Below are 22,005 nucleotides of genomic sequence, written 5' to 3'. Positions count from 1 at the left end.
CAATGGCAGTCTGCTAAAAGCAAAAGACTTTTCAAATTTCAGATAATAGGATGGAGAAAGTTCAGAGAGCATTAACCTCTGTTAGCAACCAAAAGTCTTTCTCTCAGAGTGGAAGTGGGATTGTATGATGTATGTGTATGAGCTGCAATGCAACATAGTAGTTAAACGTGGGTCCTGAATGCAGAGGATATGCAAAGATAGAGAGGAACAAAACTAGTATGCTCTGCTGGATGTAAAATGTCAGTGTACATATGAGACAGAGCACTAGTGCTTTGAGAGAAAAGTTAGGCATAAGAGGAATTATATGCAGTGTGCAAGAGAAGAGACTGTGCTGTTGGTCACATGATGCAGATGGATGAGGACAGTTACATAAACAAGTGCTGATCACTTAAAGTGGAGGGAAAATGTGGGAGAGGGAAATCCAGGAAGACATGGGATGAAGTATTGAAGGCTAATCTCAAAACACTGAGCTTTATAAAAGAGATGACAGAGGACTGATGTATGTGGTACATTGTTGTATTCAAAAAGACTCACCCTCTACAACAGAATTGATTTTCTAAAACCAAAGTACAAAGTGTTGGCTTTGGTACCACATAAAAAAGCACTGGTGCTGATGCCACGTAAAAAGTGCTGGCAATGGTGCCACATGACAAGCACCTGGTACATTCTGTAAAGTGGTTGGCATTGATGATAATACTCATATTGATAATAATATATTCTGGAAGAAAGTCACCCATAGACTCCCAGTGAACCCAAGGCAGAAGAGGCTTTTCAGCTCTTTAGCTGTTCATCCAAGAAAGGGTTACTCCATACAAATCATGCAACCTGGTAGCTACTAGGCTCATGGCACTTGTTGCACCAAACCGATACAACTTTGAAGGACAAAAGAGTGGGGCTGGCTCTGTACAAACCATGCCAGCACCAACACTTTCTCCATAAGTCCAGTAACAATAGGGAAGAAAACGATGGAAACAGGCAGCTTTGACCTTACACACAGATGGCCATAGAAAGAACACCATGCAACTGTGCCTTGCTGAACATTCATCTTTCGAAATGATGAGAGAGTCCACATAATATATATAATGTAAATAATGTCTCCAATTTCATAATTTTAAATGGTTAAAAATAAATCTGGATAAAATATACCTAGTTAAAGTGAAACAGTGTAGAATTAACTGTATACCTTCTTGGGATTTAAACTTAACAACAAAACTATTTTTTTAAATATTTGGTTATATTTTTGTATATTTACAGTCTGTAATTACATCAAATGGACAGTTGACACCCAACTTCAAATATATAGAAGACCTTAGGAATAAATTCAGGTGAGAGTTTAAATTTAAATTTCATTTTTGTATTCTTGTGTTCAATGGTATACTTGTACTCAGTGACTCAAAAAAGAAAGAGGTGTAGATGTGATACTATGAAAGGATGTTGAATGTGAAGAACAAATGGAAGAAAGGGAATCTCCCCTATGTGAAACCAGTAGAGGGACTGGCTATTTGTGCTGACAGCAGTATGATAGATAAAGCAATTAAGGATATGATGACAAGGAAAGCCCCTGGTCTGTTGGAAGTCACTGCTGAGATGCTTAAAATATCTGACTGAGTAGGATATAGTCTAGTCACCCATATAGTTAATCAGATTATTCAGGAGTGTGTTATCCCCAATGACTGGTGTAGAAGCATTATAGTCAGCTGCTATAAGGGTAAGGAAGATGCCTTAAGAGTAATTACAGAGGCATCAAGTTGCTGGACCAGGTCATGAAAGTTATGGAAAGTGTTATAGCTCAATTAATTAGGAGCAGAATCAGATTAGATGAAATGCAGTTTGGCATTGTGCCAGGAGCAAGCACTACTCACACTATCTTTATAGTCAGACAACTGCAGGAGAAGTATGTTTGTTAAGAAAAAGCCAGTGTTTGGCATTTGTTGACTTAGAGAAAGCCTTTTATGGAGTACTCTGTTGTGTGATATGGTGGGCTCTGAGAAAGCTAGGGGTTGATGAGTGGCTTGTGAAAACTGTACAAACCATGTTCAGAGGTTCTGTCATTAGAGTATCGTGATAAATTTAGTGTACAGGTAGGCATTCTTGAGGGTTCGGTCTCAGTTGCCTTCTATTCATCATCTTCCTCCATGCCATACAAAGGAATTCAAAACTGGCTGCCCCTGGGAACTGTTGTATGCTGTAGATATTGCTCTTATAGCAGATTCTGTAACAGAATTAGGAAAGAAATTCCAGATGTAGAAGCTAAACCTGGAATCAAATGGCCTTAATGTCAAAGTTCTAGTAAGCAAGAAAACAGGCAGGCCCCTAATTCCATCAGGTAAGTGGCCCTGCTCAATATTTAGGAAAGATGTAGGCAGGAATTCTGTACAGTCTACCTAGTGCAAGCTATGGGCACACAAGAAGTGCAGTGAAATCATGGGAAGGTTATTAAAGAAGGTAGTGTTTGTATGTGGAAGATGCACAGGAGCCATAAAAACTACAGCTCCTTGGGAAATTGATTTTCTCAAATGCCCTGGAGAAAGTGTAATTGCTAGAATAGGATGGAGAAAATTTAGAGAACTTTTACTTAGTTGGTAACCAAAAGTCTCTCTCTGAGTGAGAGGAAGATTGTATGATGCATATATACAAACAGCAATGCTACATGGTAGTGAGACAAGGGCCCTGAATGCAAGACATGTAAAAGCTAGAGAGGAATGAAGCTACTATACTCTGCTGGATGTATTGGGTTATCTCATAAATAATGCAGTTTTTTTATACTTCATTTATTTTTCAAAATTAAAATCAACAAAGTTCTTTTTTAATCTAAAATATAATCTCCTCCATTTTCTACAATGCTCTTCCATCTATCTGGTAGACTTGCAAGGCCCTCTTCCAAAACTCACTTGTCCATGACAAAAAATACTCCTCCAGTACTGTTCTGACCTCATCTACAGAATTCATATTGTTTCCATCTAAATGATTTTGAAGACTTGCAGAATAAATGATAATCAGATGGGGCAATGTCTGGTGAATATGGTGGGTGGGGCATCGTTTCCCATTCAAACAGCTTCAGCCTTTGGAATGTCATCCTCACTGTATGTGGCTGAGCATTATCCTGACAGAAGAACACATTTCATCTTGAAATCAAAGATGGTTGTTTTTCTTCTAACACTGACTTAAGCCACTCATGCTGCTTGCAGTAGATCTCCTTTATTATCGTTTAGTTTGGGTGGAAAAGTTCAAAGTGGACTAAACCTTTCATATCCCACCAAAGAGTTAGCAACACCTTACATGGGTGAAGACCTTTAGCCTGGGCTGCCAGTGTTTCTCTTTTCCCTACCCACTGTCTTCAGCATTTGACATTTTTATAGAGAGCCCATTTCTCATCACCAGTCACTACTCGGTCTAAAAAAAGGTTCATTTGAGACATGATAGCAAAGAAGAGCACACATTCACTCTCTGCGCATGATTAGACTCAGAAAGTTTATGAGGAACCCATTGACCTAATTTACTGACTTTTCCAATGGCACGCAGGTGTTGATGAGTAGTTGAATTACTAAATCCAAACTTCTCTGCCAGTTCCTCAACAGTTACAATGAGATTTTTTTTCCATCAGGGTTTACAGGACTTCCTCATTGAGCTCTACAGATCTTCCAGGATGAGGTTTGTCTTCTAGGCTGTAGTTTCCAGCTCGGAATTTCTGGAACCGCCGTTGACACTGGCTTATGCTTATTGTCCAATCCCCATATACTGCATTAATATTCCTTGCACTTTCTGTTGCATTGTTGCCTTTATTGAACTCATAAAGCAAAATATGCCAGATATGCTCCTTTGTCACTTCCAATGTAGCTTTGAAAAAATAACTGTTAAAATCGAACTGCACTCTTCAAAACTTGCACTAAGAATAAGTACAAGGTAAAATTACTACCTGCTTTTATAGCAACTGACTTTTAGTTAATGCAATTGAAAAAAACTACATTATTTATGGGATGACCCAATACAATGTCAGTGTACATGTGCAACAGCACTAGTGTATTGAGAGAAAAGTTGGGCATAAGAGAAATTATATGCAGTGTGCAAGAGAGAAGACTGTGCTGGTTTGGTTGTGTAATGTATATGGATGTAGACAGTTGTGTACTAAAGTGCCAATTACTCAAAGTGGAGGGAAACCCAGGAAGACATACGGCAAAGTATTGAAGGCTGATCTCAAAGGAAATAACAAAGGACCAAGATATCTGGTGCCCTGTATTCAAGAAAACCTGTTCACCATTGCAGAATTGATACTGGTGCTAGTGTCACATAAAAAGTACTTGTGTTGGTGCCACGTTAAAAGTACTGGTACTGGTGTTACATAAAAAAACATCCAATACACTCTGTAAAGTGGTTGGTGTTAGGAAGTGCATCCAGCCTCAGAAACCGTACCAAACAATGCAACCTGGTGTGACTCCTGGCCTTACCTGTTCTGGTCAAACCATCAAACCCATGTCATCATAGAAAACGGATGTTAAATGATGATGATGATGATTTTCTATGCTGCTTTGCTGGGCAAAGGGTTTTCAAATTGGAGTATTTGAATACCATCATAACAATTACTTTTACAATTAGATAACTTTCTTACTGCTAGTCACTAAAATGTGAAATGGTAGTTGAACTTGTTATCAGCCAGGCAGACTAAAGCAAGCAGAGATACAGTCGTCACTAAAGGATATAACATTAACATTTTTGTAAGATTTTGTCATGACTACCTTCTTTTTTTTTGTTATCTTTTACTTGTTTCAGTCATTGAATTGTGGCTATGCTGGACATTGCCTTGAAGGCTCTACTCCAACCAATTGACCCCAGTACTTTTTTTTAAAGTCTGGTACTTATTCTGTTTGTCTCTTGAGACCAATAGTTATGGGGACATAAATAAATCAACACTGGTTGTTGATGGGGAACAAACACACCTACTCACACAACTTTCTTCTACTCAGTTAAATTCACTCACAAGACACTGGTTGGCTTGAAGCTATTGTTGAAGACACTTGCTCAAGTTGCTGTGCAGTGGGACTGAACTTGAAACTATATGGTTTCAAATGAAGCTTCTTAACAACACATCAATTCCTGCACCTATATATATTTGTTTATTACATTAAAAAAAGTAATAAGAATATGTCTGAAAAGAAGGACAGATACAATGATTGACTTATTAAAGTACCTATTACAAATGTTTTAGAGAGTGATTGCACATTTCCATGTTATTCTGAAATAGCAATGAGATGATGCTTATATGACAATTATTGTACAAAAAGGTAAACGAAGCTACATAGAAATTTATATGTATAAGGTTTCTCTTAAGAATTTTAACTTAGTAAAAGTATATGATTTACAAGTTCCAATCAGAGGGTTCATATTAGACTCTCCAATATTTTCTATAGAAAGTAGTCAGATTACTTACTGCAGGATGGACAGTTGACTTAAAAGTCTCAAATACAAACTGTTGATAGGCATTTTCTTTGCACCTCCTTGGTGAAGCACATTATACATAGCTTACTTAACTCAATGTAGAGAACTTCATCCCAATTTGATTAATCACTAAGAATGACTTTCAGTCTGTGTATGTGTGTGTTTTAAATGAGACTAACTTTGGAGAATCAACTAATTCCTTACTTACATTTCTTTTAATCCTGATCAAACTGATTCACATTATATTTCTGAGAACCTGAGATTTTAATGAGTTAGAAGTTTGAAGAAAAGGATTGATTTTAGAATTTGAAAACTTAAAAGATTGCATATTTTGAAAATACATGAAGAGTGTTTTATACAGTAACAATATTTAGATTGAAGACTTACTTATAATGATAGTTGTGGAGTTTAGTTTGGGTGGAGTAAGATGTAGAACATGAGTTTGAGGAGACAGAGAAATGAGTGTCATTGGTGAGTTTAAGTGAACACTAGATTATGAAAACTCACAACTCTTATTGGTGGGGTACAAGATACAAAAAGATGATTTCAGCTATTGACAAACAGAGAAAGGTTTTCTGTAATGTAGGGATGTTGCACAGCAAGCTCAAGCACCACATTTAATTAGGAAGAAATATTTTATCTTAAGAATTGACAGTTACTCAAAGCTAAAATATTTTTCCCTAAAGAGAAAGTGAATTTTCATTGCTGTAGTTTTGACATATGTGAAGTTTTCAAGAACATTTACAAGACTTTCATTGAGAACCATAGAATATGTAATGAAGATATATGAAATTAAGAGATGTCTAACAGGGATGCAGTTCTTTATTCTTGAACAAAGTAACATTTGTTCTTTAAAAATTTTAAACTAATTTTTGGCTTATTAGATTTCCATTAGAAGATGATAAAAGTTTACACTGCTGGAAGAAATGGTTATTTGCTTGTAGGTCCTGCTACAGGTATTGCATTTAATATGTGTGCTGGAATACAGGCTTGTCTTATTAGCAAATAAGTTAACAGTGGCGATTGATAACAGGTCTTTGGAGTGCTCTGAAGTTGATTAAAAGGGATATGGGTGTTGCTTTCAATATTGGGAATGAATGTTAAAAAAAGCCATTTGAGTTTAGTGTGGAAATAGAGGAAAATCATGTGAAGTTAATGGAAATGAATTTTGAAATGGATTAGAGAGTTCTTTTGACACTACACTGAATAATTGGTATTTACAGAAAACCACGTCATGGTATTGATTTTCTAGTTCCTGAAACAGGTGAACAAGGGTTATATTGAGTATGTTTTGGGTTACTTTGCAGAAGTCTTGCATAAAGCAAATTTACTGTTAGGAGCAATCAGAAAATTTGTTATACAGTATATTTGTTTCTAATAAGTGTAGTTTAAAGTTTTAGTAAGTGCAAAGGTAGAAATACAGGTGGAATTTAAGATGGATAGTATAGAAGAGACCAGTGTTTTGTGGATATCAGACTGTCTGACACCTATGAATAAGTAGGACAAAAGATTAACTACTGCAGGTCATTTAAAATTCACCTGCTGGCTGAAGTTTGTAGATGTTGAAGGCTTTGGTCAATGCAGATGTATTTGAAAAAGAAAATAATTGTGTGAGTCAGTAGTAAAAAGAAGCTTTTAATCAAAGTAAAAAAATTCTAAATTTTTTTTTCATTGAAGAGAATTAAATGGACTGGTAGACTGTTTGGATTTAGTCGTAACCGTTTAATTTGAAGTTGACTTGCAGTATGTAGTTGAGTTAGTTAAACTGAATAATGGAGATTTCACTTTTCTGTGAGAGAGAAACTATGTCTTAGATCTTTTGAATAATGTTGATGTAAATGTTTTAAATGCTTGATGGAACAGGGACATTTTTACAATGGATAATGATGTATTGTGTTTAATTGTTTGCATCATGCATCATTCTTGATAATTGTTTTAATTTTAGGATTTCAACCTACTCCAAGAGGTAAGAGGAAACCACATCTGAAGTGGTTTACAAACCTGCATGCTATTTACTATGTGAAACCCCAACTGAATACTACTAGCCTTTGATTGACTTTTCATAGTCATGTGAAACAAGAGTACAAGATTGTATCAGCTGATGGACCACACACCTCAACACTTTGTTATGGCCTCTTTTTACTGGGATCCTTTTCCATTAGTAGGTTACTTCTGCAAACCCTAAGAATATGAATTGATGGACTGAGAACAGCACTTTAAAATTTGTTCTTGATGTCATCTTTCCAACATCCTGTTGTAATTGATGAGAATCAGCTAATAACATCTGTAGGTCAAACAATGAGGTCTCTCCTTTGATCGTAAACTTTCAACGAAGTGCACAAGCTGAAAGAAAAAGAAAACACTCAAATAAACATTGGAGAAGAGAAAGTTAGAGCATGTGTACTCACTCATCCACCATCTCTCAATGTGGAGCAAATAATATAATGATCTTAATTGCTATTAGGAAACCATAAGGGTCTCTTCATCTTCAAATTATGAAAATTGTGCATATGAATACATATTTAATGAGTAATATGAGTGTGCATATATATATGTTATTTAGAGATAGAAGTCCCCATGCAAAACATCAAATCCTAATATACATCACACCATATAATAGAATTTTATTTTAATACTTACAAATCATTTCTAAATTTCTCTGCTACATGTGTTTCTTGAGGTGCGTTTCACCGTTCCTTAAACACGCAATCTTTTACAGGAACATTTCTTAAACACAACCCCAATCGTCAGGCCTCTTAATAGCTTTATTATAATTCAATACCAATTTCTATATGGGGTTGCGTTTAAGAAATGTTCCTGTAAAAGACTGTGTGTATAAGGAACGTTAAACGCACCTCATGAAATACGTGTAGCAGAGAAATTTGGAACTGATGTAGTAAGTAGTAAAATAAAATTCTATTATATGGTGTGATGTATATTAGGATTTGATGTTTTGCATGAGGACTTCTATCTCTAAATAATATCTATTTCCTTATCACGAATAATTCATTTTATTTGAATCCCTGTGACACCGGAATTTTTATTCCCTAATAAATAAAATAATCTAATATATATATATACACAAAAAATAAGCAACAAGAATGAATCCGGTAATTTAGTACAATTGTTTCGTACTACAATATTTTATTAAAAGCTGTAAATATTACTGCAGATTTAAGATGCCGAGTAATCTTCAGCTAATTTTATATAGGTTTTCCAATAATATAAAGTTTTCAAATCAATTAATAACATCAATATTAATTGATTTGAAAACTTTATATTATTGGAAAACCTATATAAAATTAGCTGAAGATTACTCGGCATCTTAAATCTGCAGTAATATTTACAGCTTTTAATAAAATGTTGTAGTATGAAACAATTGTACTAAATTACCGGATTCATTCTTGTTGCTTATTTTTTTATTATAATCACCCCGCATATTTTTATGGGTAACAGCATAAAAAATTCTGGTGCATCTAAATTAAGTAGCATATTCATTTGAATTTAAATTGTTGCTGAACTTATATATATACATATATATATATATATATATATATATATATATATATAAGCAGTAGGAGCAACAAAAGATGATGCAGCAGAATACTGGAATGAATGCTTTGCTCTAACTAAATTTGTGCCACAATGTTTTGTGTCCAAACTCTAATGGGATTTGCTTCTCACTCCCTTTCTAGGATTGAAAAGATCAGTTCTAGTATATACTGTAGTTGATTCCTTACAAATAATTCAACTGTAGATATTTATCTGGAACTCCTGTTTGTGTTTTGATAGTGAGAGTAGGAAACAAAACTTTCAGATGGCTGTATTATTCTAGGTGGTTATAAAACATCATTTTTTCCATACTGACATAGGTTGAATGGGTCCCTCATTAGCTCACCAGTTGTTCTACCTTGTTGTTTGACACACACAGTAACAGAGTAAACTGCCAATCTTTGTTACTCTGTATGTCAGGATCGTCTTGTTTTTTTTGTATTGTTTTTGTATCTGTATTCATCTTATGCCTAATTACCTTATAGTGTGGATTGAATGCATTTTATTGTGCTACAGTTGTCTGTGGCAGGAATAATGATTCTTGTCCCTTGTGTCAGTTTTTGTTTGGAGATATTGTTCTTCTTGACTGGTTGCCTGTACTGTGACAAGATGGAAGACACATCTTTGTCCAATATTTGTACACACACACACACACACACACACACATATATATATATATACACACACACACATACATAGATACATACGTACGTACGTACATATATGCATGCATGCATACATACATACATCACACACACACACATATAGAGATAACCGTAATAAGTGATGTAAAGCACAATGCTAACTATGTAGAACATGATATTGGCTCATAAAAACGTTTAATATACTTTATAGTATATTATGGTTGCATAATGAAATACCACATCCTTACAAGTCATTAATATTTACATACTAGCTTCCAGGAACATGTCTGAAATATTAGAATTTTTTTCCTTTAGGTTTTATGTCTTAGCAAATTGCCAGGTAAAATACAGTGCCCCTTAATAACATAGAATCCATTGCCACCTCTCAAAGTATGGAATATTAGTCGTGCATTTCCTACTAAAACTTCTCTTTGATGCAAACACAGTGTTGTTCCTTAAAACAGAAAGCAAGAAAAATGTCAGGGAACTACATGATCAGGTAATCATCATTGTCATCATCGTTTGAAGTTGTATCAGACTGGTAGACTGGAGTTGGTGCTCAAAGCAAGGCAGACACTAAGTGTTGGTCATCATAGCTTATGGAGCAAAATATAGGTTATACGTGAGGGTGATTGACTAAAGTTGGTGGGAATGCATTTGACAAAGGGCCAGAATTTGAACAACCATGGAAGAAAGATTTTTGGTAATGTTTTAATTAAAATATCTTGAGGCAAGACATTTAATTCTACTATGGCAGAAATTATTGTTATTGTAATATTTGTATCTAATATCTGTAATAAGGAAAGAGGAATGAGCTCAACACTGCAATCTAACCAACACATTTCTCACTTAAAGTGCCCCAGCTTTTTACCAAGATGAATTATTCATCTGCCTGGTAATTATTTTCAATTTGATGAAATAGACCAGTTAGTGTCAAGTATCATAGTCAGGAATATAGGTAGGTAGTGTTAGTGACAGATTCGCAACCATTGTCCTCATATTGTCAATTTGTTGACTTAACCAGCAGCAACATTAAGAATTACCACAATTGTTTATTTATTTTTAATTAGTAAAAGCTCATTTACTTTATAGCAGCAATGATGACATCACATTTTAGTCCCTTATGTCCAAGGTGCCTTATGAAGAAAATACTCTGAATGAATAGAAACTTATTTCAATTCTTGTGGAGCAACATCATGTTTTTTAAAGATTTTATTTTGTGAATTACTCATCAGTAGCCCTTTTATTGAGTCTTTGGGGGATAAAGTTTTGTAAATACATTGTCTGCAGATATTGTTTAGTGAGTGTACATGACATTATGATATAAGTATCTCTGGAAAAGCATATATTTCCATTCTTGGATATCATTGACTTTGAAAGTTGATTTAGGAACGTAGATTATTGAGCAGTGGTCTGTAACATAAGAAGAATGCATTGCAGATTGTTCTCACTGGCACACCCTAAGAAGTATTAAATAAGGAATTCACAGAGGACTAGATCAACTTGAGGTTAGCTTAAAATGTATAGAAGGAACCAGTAAAGATGCTTGTGATATAATGTTTGGTCAAGAATCCAAAATAAAGTTTAAAGCCTTTTCTTGATCTAACAATGTTACGATTAAACTTTTACTATATATAAATTATTAAAGCATACATGAACTTTTAGACATCAGATATTCAGTACTAGCACATGCTTATTTATGTTTGAGACTTAAATGAAGCCATTGATTCCAAATGCATAACAATTGTTCAACATATAATAGAACAGCACTGGATACTAGGTTTTATCTGTGTACTACTTCCTTTTTATTTTTTTTTAAGAATGTTCTGACCTCATCTGGAAGAATGCAACAGTTTTGTCCAACAGAACAATTTCTAGAGATTGTGAATCATGTACCTGATCATTTTTTTTAGTTATGCAACAAAAAAATGTTAAAGTGACATCAGAACTGCAAAAAAGTGAAAGGAAAGATTCTTAAGATTCATGAAATACCATCATAAGTCTGAAACCATTGTAGATGCAATTTATAAATTGATATGTTAAATGAACCCAATATAAAATGCTTCAATGACTGGCATCCGTGCTAGTGGAGCGCTAAGAACACCATCTGAGCGTGATCGTTGCCAGAGCAGCTAACTGGCTTCTGTGCCGGTGGCACGTAAAAAGTACCATTCGAGCGTGATCGTTACCAGCGTCGCCTTACTGGCACTTGTGCTGGTGGCACATGAAAAAAGGATTTGAGTGAGGTTGTTGCCAATGCTGGTGGCACGTGAAAAAAGCATTCGAGTGAGGTTGTTGCCAGTGCCGCTGGACTGACTCCTGTGCGGGTGAAATGTAAAAAAAACACTATTTGAGCGTGGCCATTGCCAGTATCGCCTGACTGGCCCTCATGCTGGTGGCACATAAAAGCACCCACTACACTCTCGGAATGGTTGGCATTAGGAAGGGCATCCAGCTGTAGAAATTTTGCCAGATCAAGATTGGAGCCTGGTGCAGCCATCTGGTTCGCCAGTCCTCAGTCAAATCGTCCAACCCATGCTAGCATGGAAAGCAGACGTTAAACGATGATGATGATGTTCTTATTCAGGGGACATCATCTAACAAATACAGTGCATAAAGGAGTAACTCCTACTGGAACAACAAAGAAAAGAAAAAAAAATGCCATCTATATTGCTAAATTCCTTCCAGTTTTGGTGTTATGTAAAATTCCTTCTATCTAATAAAGAAATCATTATTGGCAGTAATATAACTTTGAGTCAGGTCCAGATTGAAAAAGATATGAAGTTTCAACTTCTCTTACAATGAAAAGCTTAAATTCTAATTGTCCTGTTGTTCTGAGCTCAAATCCCAATTCTGTATTTTTATTTTTCCTAGTAAGGAAGGGTTTAATAAAAATTAGAAACCTTGCCATCATTCTTAAATCTATCTTTGAAGAAATTGGCTGCCTCCTTTTTTATCCAGTTTAGCTCTCAATCAATTCTAGTCAAACAGATCTATAATCAAAGGTATTCCAGTTGTGGCCATCCTGTTTTTATTTCGTGATCAAGTGTACATACAACAACCTGTGTAAGATGGTTATAATTTGTAGGGGATGTAACTGCTATTTCTAAAAATACATGCAATCATGTTGAAGCTTCCTTATTGACTCATTTTTGTCTAGTTTGAAGTATTTATCTTGATATCTCGGAAACTATTGAAGCTAAATAAGTTTCATCATCATTGTCGTTATTTAACATCCACTTTCCATGATGGTATGGGTTGGATGCTTTGACAGGAGCTGGCTAGGCTGAAGATTGGATCAAGCTTTGCTGTCTGTTTTGGCATTGTCTTTATGGTTGGATGCCCTTCTTAACACCAACCACTCCACATCTATTTAAATTATTTTCATTTGCAAATTATTTAGGTTATATGCAAGTCAAGTTATAATTAGAATCAGTAGAATAGAAATACATTCTCAGAGAGGTTTATAGTAGCAAAATGTCTAATAATAGTGGCTGTCATACTTACTGAGCAAATTACATTCACATACTGACCAACTATGTAGAAAACATTTCCTCATTTGTTTATATTAGGTGAAAGTAATTTAAATGTATCCATACGTGCTATTTCAATAAACAAGGACCCAGCTGAGCTTGCCATTCTAGTTGATATGTGTGTCCTTGTGCTAAAGTTCGAAGTCATTATTAGTTTCTTAGGAAGTAGTGAAGTTTTGACAAGTTGTCTACACACTTCTTTTTTATTTGGAAGCACTTGACTTTAATTATGTTACTAATTCTCTGAAGATCATAAATATTTTTAACTTCTAATTTCATTGCTCTCTGTGCTTTTTATATATAAGTACATCATTGTCATCATTTTAATGTACGAGTCATATAGAATTAGTTATGGCAGATTTTCTATGGTTGGTTGCTTTTCTTGTCACCAACCCTCACTTATTTGCAAGCAAGGTTATATTTTCCCTTGAGTAGACATGTTTTCAATGAAGATTGGAAATGAACAACACTGCTTGTGTGACAGTAAGTTGTTTACAACTATTGCATGATGTCAAGACAATGAGACACAAACACACATTATGTTATATTTTGGGCTTCTTTCAGTTTCTGTCTACCAGATCCACTAACAAGGCTTTTCTTGGCTTTAGGCTATTATAGAAGACACCTGTCCAAAGTAGTTTCAAGTCTGTCTTAACCACACAATCATTCCCGTGTCTATATATGTGTGTATAGTCTTACATTTCCTTTCAGGTAATATTTATAACAAAAAGTACTCCATCTGGTGAGAGAAATATTGTTTAATGTACACAGTATGTAACTATATACTGTACATATTAAACTATATATATATATATGAAAGAACACAAATGGGTTTAAAATTTACCACAGCTGTTTTAGTAACATTTTGTTGATGCTAGTTTATATCTTAGCAAAAGTCCACCATTTTGAACATGTATAACCAGGCAAGGTAAAACTAGATGACCTTTCCACCAACTAACATGATCAGTAAGTGATATTTTAAAAAAGGACAATCAAATTTATAGAGAAAATGGATAGGTGAATTGATATTCTAAGAGCAGGACGGTCGAAGCAATTCTATTTTCCAAGCTGCTATCTTAATTAGTGTAAAGTCTTGACTCTGCTCTGAAAAGCCAGCAAGGAGCAGGCATGGTCAACCAAAGCATAAAAGATCAATAAGACCTCAGACTTCAAGGTAGAAATATATAAACATGTATGTATGTTCCACTCAGCACTGGAACATACATACACGTACATAATCAAATATACATATGCACCCACACATACATAAATATGTGTATATATGTACATGCACACATATACACTAATATATAACCATGGATATATATATATCCATACATATAGACATATATGTATGTATACATATATATCTTTATACATAATATTTCGGAATATAAAAATTCGTAGCAACATCTGAAGAAGGAATTTTTATATTCAAAAATATTATATTAGACTATGAATAATTAAATTATTTATAACAGTTATTATAGTCCACTCTGCATTGTTGTGCCATTCCATACATGTTACATTTCACACATACATATATATATATACATCATCATCATCATCGTTTAATGTCCGTTTTCCATACTGGCATGGGTTGGACAGTTTGACTGGGGATTGGCAAGCCAGGAGGCCACACCAGGCTCCAATCTGATCTGGTAATGTTTCTACAGCTGTATGCCCTTCCTAACGCCAACCACTCCGAGAGTGTAGTGGGTGCTTTTTACATGCCACAGGCATGGGAGCCAGCTGGCAGCACTGGCATCGGCCACGTTCGGATGGTGCTTTTTACATGCTACCGCCACCGGAACCAGTTGGGGCAAGGATGCTGGCATCAACCACATTCAGATGGTGGTTTTTACGTACCACCGGTGCGGGGAGCCAGTCAGCACTGGCATCGACCCATGCATGAATGGCACTTATTGTGTGCCACCAGCACAAGAGCCAGTCAGGTGGCACTGGCATTATATATATATATATATACACACATATATACATGTATATGTGTGTGTGCAAGAAAACCAATATCTACAGATCTTGTAAAAGACTTGATCAAGGTGGTATAAGAACTTTGAATGTATTGTCTGACACTCTACTGTATTGGTCATGTGTGTTGTTTTAGTTAATATAATAAAATAATATTATTAGAAGTAAGGAGTACACTAATGTTTATAGCTGTTTTGATGCATTGTGACCAAGTAATTCAGTCAGGTAGAGCTCATGTATCTTCACTTAAGGGCCATAACTGCATTTGCCGATACATTCCATAATTGGCCAAAGTGGCAATCAAAATCTAGTTGCCGATCTGACTTGACTTTGAGCTTACCCTTCAGTTGTTTTAAAATTTAAAAATTCAGTTTTGTATGCTTTAATTCTTATTACAATTTGCGCTAAGTTTTTAGTTAGCTTTTATTGAAATGTTTATTATATATCATAATTTTCCTTCTTTTTTTTTTTTGTCTAGATCTGCTAAAAAAGCAAAATTACTGAGCTCTTCAATAACTAAAAAGTGTTTGCTCTTAGGAGCAGGTTATGTATCAACCCCAGTTGTTGAATATTTAACAAGAGACAAAACTTGCCACATGACTGTAGGTAAGAACATTTTTGCTTTAAACTTCTTCATTTCAAGGGTATTAATGTTTTATATCTTTGCATGAATTACGTTATTTAAAGATTGAAGTTTTTATTTTTACTATAAAACTGTGTTTCCAAATCTAAGAATGTCCCTATTTCATTAGTAGTTCAAATATCATTATTAAAATATTATCATTATTCAAATTTATCATCATCATTGTTTTAACACCCACTTCTCCATGCACACATCATCATCATCGTTTAACATCCGTTTTCCGCGCTAGCACGGGTTGGACGGTTCGACCGGGGTCTGGGAAGCCAGGGCTGCACCAGGCTCCGGTCTGATCTGGCAGTGTTTCTACAGCTGAATGCTCTTCCTAATGCCAACCACTCTGCGAGTGTAGTGGGTGCTTTTTACGTGCCACCGGCACAGGCACACATTTGTCAGAATTTGTGGAGATGTATTTTCTGTGGTCAGATGCCCTTCCCGTTGCCAACCCTCACCTCTTTCCAAGTAAGGTAATATTTCTCAATGACAAGACATGTTTTCACAGATGTTTGGTAATGAAGGACATTGTTTGCATGATGGTGACACTCATTTACAACTACCATGCAATTTTAAAGTAAGGAGACAGTAACAGGCACATACATACATATACATACATACATTGGTCTTCTTATAGATTCCTATTTCTTTATTGCCCACAAGGGGCTAAACATAGAGGGGAACAAACAAGGACAGACAAAGGAAATAAGTCAATTACATCAACCCCAGTGTGTAACTGGTACTTAATTTATCAACCCCAAAAGGATGAAAAGCAAAGTCGACCTCAGTGGAATTTGAACTCAGAATGTAACGGCAGATGAAATACCGCTAAGCATTTTGCCTGGTGTGCTAACGTTTCTGCCAGCTCACCATCTTATAGATTCCATTTATTAAATCCACTTTCAAGGCTTTGGTCAGTCCAGGCCTATAGTAATAGACACTTGCCCTGAGTGTCACACAATGGAACTGGACTTGAAACCATGTGGTTGAGAAGCAAACTTCTTACCACATAGCCACTTGGCAGTATCAAAATATGTATCAGTCAAGTATTTAAGGTATATTACATCAGTGGTGCCCTTAATTAAAAACTGAACTCTTTTCGCAAAAATAGATGTCACTGTAGTTGTTGTTACATTTTTGCAGTTCCATATATCAGCATGTTTTGTGGGAAGTGGGACTGACTGGTTGAGTACCTATAGTATTTAGTCACTGTATTCTTATATAATATGCCCTGGTATATAATGTGCAACCCTAATTATAGGAAATGAAATCCCAGAAATATATTTCTCATGGCCGTGTGGTTAAGAGGCTCATTTTGTAACTACATGGTTTCAGGTTCTGTCCTATTGTGCAGCTCCTTGGACAAGTGTCTCCAGCCTTAGGCTGATGAATGCCGTGTGAATAAATTTGGTAGACAGAAACTATGTGGAAGCCCATTGTGTGTGTGTGTGTGTATTTGTGCCAGCCACCCTCACCACTTGACAACCAGTGTTTGTTTATATCTCCATAACTTAATGATTCGACAAAAGATACTGATAGAATAAATACCAGGTATAAAAATAAGTACTGGGCCTGTTTTGTTTGAGTAAACCCTTCAACATGACTGTACTCCAAAGACTGAAACAAATAAAAGATAAATTATATGCACTGACTTTAGCTAATATCATGTGTGGTGAAATGTTTCAGCAGATGTATTATAAATTTCTAGCTGACCACGTGTCATCAATAATGACGGCTAATTGTAGTATTTTATATATAAATAGGGTACATAATAACCACACATACAAACATTCACATACTTCTCTTGTACACACACACATACTCACACAGAATTGAAATACTGTTTTTGTTTTCACCTCTCCTTTCTTTATTCATCTATCACCTCTTTCTTTCACTCATTGCTATTACTTTCTCTCACTCCCTTTCAGTCAGGGTTATTACTCTCACCACTACTCCTTCACTGAATTACTATTTTCTCTCCTCTTTTGTGTCTGGTGTGAATCTGGACAAATACATATATATATACAAATATATAAAAGCACTATGCTCATTATTATATTAGGAGACATACAAAATACTTTGAAAATGTTCACATGTCTCAAATCAAACAAAAAGCTTATTCAAAAGTGACTTTTCAACTTTACCAGTGTATATAGTATGTAAAGTGTTAAGTCAACACTGTGGGAATCCTGCAGTTCTTTTTGTTTTTTTTAGAAGATAAACTTGATTTTGTTTATGACATTGTACTTAAATAAATGTATACTTATTTATATTATTTAGTTGGTACAGCATTGCACAATATTGTTTTGAACATCAACCATTCAGCATCTAGCATTAGAATTTTAATAAAGCGAACCTTAAATTTTCTGTAAGTAAAAACATTTTAAGGCAATTCATCCATACATTGATAGTATCTCTTTGTAGCATGAATTTCTATATGGATGCAAACAAAAACAAAAAAAATTTGTTTGATTGCTACCAATGTCAGTTTTATTTTCTGATTATGTCATATCAGCAATTATGAGCAAAATTTTGGTATATTTAATTGGACATTGATTAAAGTTATTTCCTGTTTGACTAACATGTCAACTCAAGTCAGAAGTAAACTCTAAGTTTTTCTTAGTTTCAGTTTATACACTGCTACACACATAGTTACACAGTTTGTGTGTGTGTATATATATATATATACTGCCTCAAGAACATGTATCTATTCAATTTATCCATATGTCACTTGTTTTAATAACCTGCTGTAATGTGAAATAACACAAAGGTGTTCTAGCTGTGATCATGCAATAGTTGAAATTTATAGAAGACAAAGACAGGTGTATAAACAACAGGCAAATGTATTAGTTTATAATACATCTGCCGAAACATTTTACCACACATCATATTAGCTAAAGCCAGTGCTTGGGAAATAAACAGAGAGAAAATAAGAAAAACTTGTGGCAGTCAATCATATGTTTTGTGAACATTATGCTAAAGGATATAGATTATATATATGTTAAAAATACATTAATACAATAATCATAGCTGGAACACCCGATTGTTATTTCTTATCATTGTGAGTTATTGAAACACAAATAAAATTATAGGAAGCACTTGTTGATGTAGTGGTATTTATATGCAACCAGAAGTACAAAGCTGCATATAAACAGAAACTCTGTTACATTTTGTCATTTTGCTGTCCATATTTCGGATTTTATATTTTACTTCTGAATTGTTTTGCTGTGTTTATAAAATAGGAAACTGCATTGACATGATCACCACTGTATGAAATTTTATTAACAGTTAATGTGTTATCATTATCATTTAATATAGGCAATAGACAGAACATAATTCTGGTTTTGTCAACCCTAATATGGCCATACACTTGTGACCATGAAAAAATAGGTTGCATTTAGCTTTCATGCATAAAGCTTGCCACTAATTTTTAAATTTGAAAATGTAAGAGGATGTATATAATGGATAAATATAGTGTATTTTGAGTTCAATTCCCACTGCTGGCAACTTAGACTTTGTCCCTCTGGTAGGGTGAGTAGAGACTTATTTCTTTGTACTTTATTGATCCGGAACTTCAGGTGTAGAGAGCTCTAACTTAGGTTTGATACATTGTATTAAGAGTGCATTTTCTCAATACAATATTTGCTCTTATACCGTACTCTCAACATTCACTATTTTTCCTCCCAGACTTACAACCCCACCAATATTGTTTTACAGAAATTCAGGCTGAACATCAACTTCACTGACCTCACTAATTTAGGGCCTGAAAAGACTCTGGGTGTTTCCTTTCTCAGATTAACTAATGAAAAAAAAAATAAAATAAGAAAACATCATTGCCCCAGAATAACCCAGAAAAACTTAAAATAAATAAGTTTTCCACTCTATGAATATAATTCTAACTAAATACCATTTTAATATTTTATTTCTGATATTTTTTCTGCAGCTTCACAACTGAAGGAAGATTTGGACATAGTGTCAGAACTGAATCCTAACATCGACTGTGTTATTTTAGACATAAATCGGAACAGAGAAGAATTGGAAAACCTTGTCCAAGAACATGATGTAGTTATCAGGTAAGATTGCTGACATTTCTTTACTATCGCCATTCCTGCTCTACTACAAGTGTTTCTACTATTACTACAACAATCCAATAAAGGAGACTCTACATGATTATTTGATTTGCTAGAAACTAGTAACACCACTGCTATTGCATAGTTTTCTGTATTCTGTATTTCTTTCTTATCCAATTTAAAGTGTTCATTGATCACAACATATGCTTTAATGTTGTAAATAAGTCAGCCAATTTAATTAGTGTATTCAAAAGTATCTTCTCATATCCATATTGAATAGATTGGAAAATTAGAAATGTGAGGTTTTGAAATTTTCACATTTCCTTTTTGTGCATTACAGAACACTTGGGTAAGCTAGCAGGCTATCAGCTGAGAGGTCAGTAGTTCACCGCCTATCCCTGACAATGTATCTTTGGCCAAGATACTTAATTCTCAGTGACTAAATTCACATAGTTCTAAAAACATCACAGGGTAATTTTTCAATTGTGGGGTTGAAAAGATGATTTTTCTTATTATGCTAAGTGAAATCAAATCAAAATCACTGACGTGGCCAATGACAGTACTGCTTGATTGGCACTTGTGCCAGTGGAACATTAAAAGCACATCCAAGTGTGATCGTTGCCAGGGCCACAGATTGACTCCCGTGCTGGTGGCACGTAAAAAGCACCATTTGAGCGTGATTGTTGCCAGTGTCGCTTTACCGGCACATGCGCCGGTGGTACGTGAAAAACAACGTTCGAGCGTGGTCGTTGCCAGTGCCGCTGGACTGGCTCCCATGCAGGTAGCACGTAAAAAACACCTTTTGAGCGTGGTTGTTGCCAGAACCACCTGACTGGCCCTCATGTCGGTGGCACATAAAACTCCCACTACACTCTCGGAGTGGTTGGCGTTAGGAAGGGCATCCAGCTGTAGAAACTTTGCCAGATCAGATTGAGCCTGGTGCAGCCTTCTGGCTCAGCAGTCCTCAGTCAAACCGTCCAACCCATGCCAGCATGGAAAGCAGACATTAAACGACGACAATGATGATGATGATGATGAATCATGTACACAAACATGTTCTCACTTTCAGTCTGTGACTTCCACTCATACTTACATACACATGTTAATTATGTCTATAGATAAACACTGTCTCTCATTCATTATTTCATTAATACATTCATGTACTCATTAAAACACAATTATATGTTTCTTATTTTCTTATCATTTCAGTTTGTTGCCTTTTATATATCACCCTGAAATTGCCAAAGTGTGTATAGCCAATCAAAAGAATATGGTAACTGCAAGCTATGTGAGCCCGGCCATGAGAGAATTACATCAAGAGTTAGTATTACTATACTTTGTGTTCTCCAAACTATTTTAAAATTGAACAGAGGTATTAAAGTTCCAATAGATAAAGGCTTAGTGTTCTTTACATTTTTCTTTCATACAGCAATAGATGTTTCATTTGTTGAAAGGAGTGACTTTTTCTTTTCCTCCTGATAAAGTTGCTAAATCGTAAGAGCACTGAACATAATAATACCATACAACATTTCATTCTGACTCTTTATATTCATTTTCCTTGCTGGCGTGATTTGTACAGGTCGTTATGGTTCCCTCAGTTCATATTCAGAGTTGCTGGGTTCAAATCTGACCACTGTTGACTTTTCCTTCCATCCTTCTAGGATTGATAAAATAAATACCAACCAACTAATCTAATTCTTCAAATTTCAGACATTGTGCCTATCTTAGAAACTACTATTAAAGGGAGTGGATTGGCAGAATGGCTAGCGCATAAGAGAAAAAGCCTTATAGTTTCCGTTCTATTTCCTTACATTCTGAGTTCAAATCCCACTGAAGTCCACTTTGCCTTTCATTCCTTTGGGGGTTAATAAAATAAAGTACCAGTCAAACAATAGTGTCAAAATCAACTAACCACCTCTACTCAAAATAGCTGTCTTGTGACTAAATTAGAAACAATTATTATTATTATCTCGATAGTTTTGTGTGAGTTTCTGCTGCATCACCAGGTGTACTGTTTTGTTCCTAAGGTGCATGCAATGTTGACTTTTTGGGATTTAGACTTGTGTTAGTATACTACATCACTTTTGCTCTGTTGTTGGGTTTGTTTCTTTTGTTATGTAGAGTATGTATAATGTTAGTTGGGTTATTTT

At 35.1% G+C, this 22,005-nt stretch overlaps 1 protein-coding gene across 4 annotated transcripts in view; it reads left to right on the top strand.

Annotated features, from left to right (window-relative positions):
* LOC115219785 (alpha-aminoadipic semialdehyde synthase, mitochondrial) overlaps positions 1-22,005 on the top strand; it is a 167,980-nt gene that overhangs the window by 130,659 nt on the left and 15,316 nt on the right. For 3 of the 4 annotated variants that reach the window (XM_036501074.1, XM_036501085.1, XM_029790044.2), the window contains 5 exons: positions 1,255-1,325; positions 7,379-7,399; positions 15,630-15,757; positions 19,729-19,858; positions 21,065-21,175. In XM_036501074.1, coding sequence (XP_036356967.1) covers positions 1,255-1,325; positions 7,379-7,399; positions 15,630-15,757; positions 19,729-19,858; positions 21,065-21,175 — 461 coding nt within the window. The remainder of the gene's footprint in view (positions 1-1,254; positions 1,326-7,378; positions 7,400-15,629; positions 15,758-19,728; positions 19,859-21,064; positions 21,176-22,005) is intronic. The other variant, XM_036501080.1, reaches the window with a different exon arrangement.

The sequence above is a fragment of the Octopus sinensis genome, linkage group LG1 (assembly GCF_006345805.1).
Source record: "Octopus sinensis linkage group LG1, ASM634580v1, whole genome shotgun sequence".
NCBI classification, from domain to species: domain Eukaryota; kingdom Metazoa; phylum Mollusca; class Cephalopoda; order Octopoda; family Octopodidae; genus Octopus; species Octopus sinensis.
Note: the sequence above shows the minus strand (reverse complement) of the source record. Positions and strands in the feature narration are given on the sequence as shown.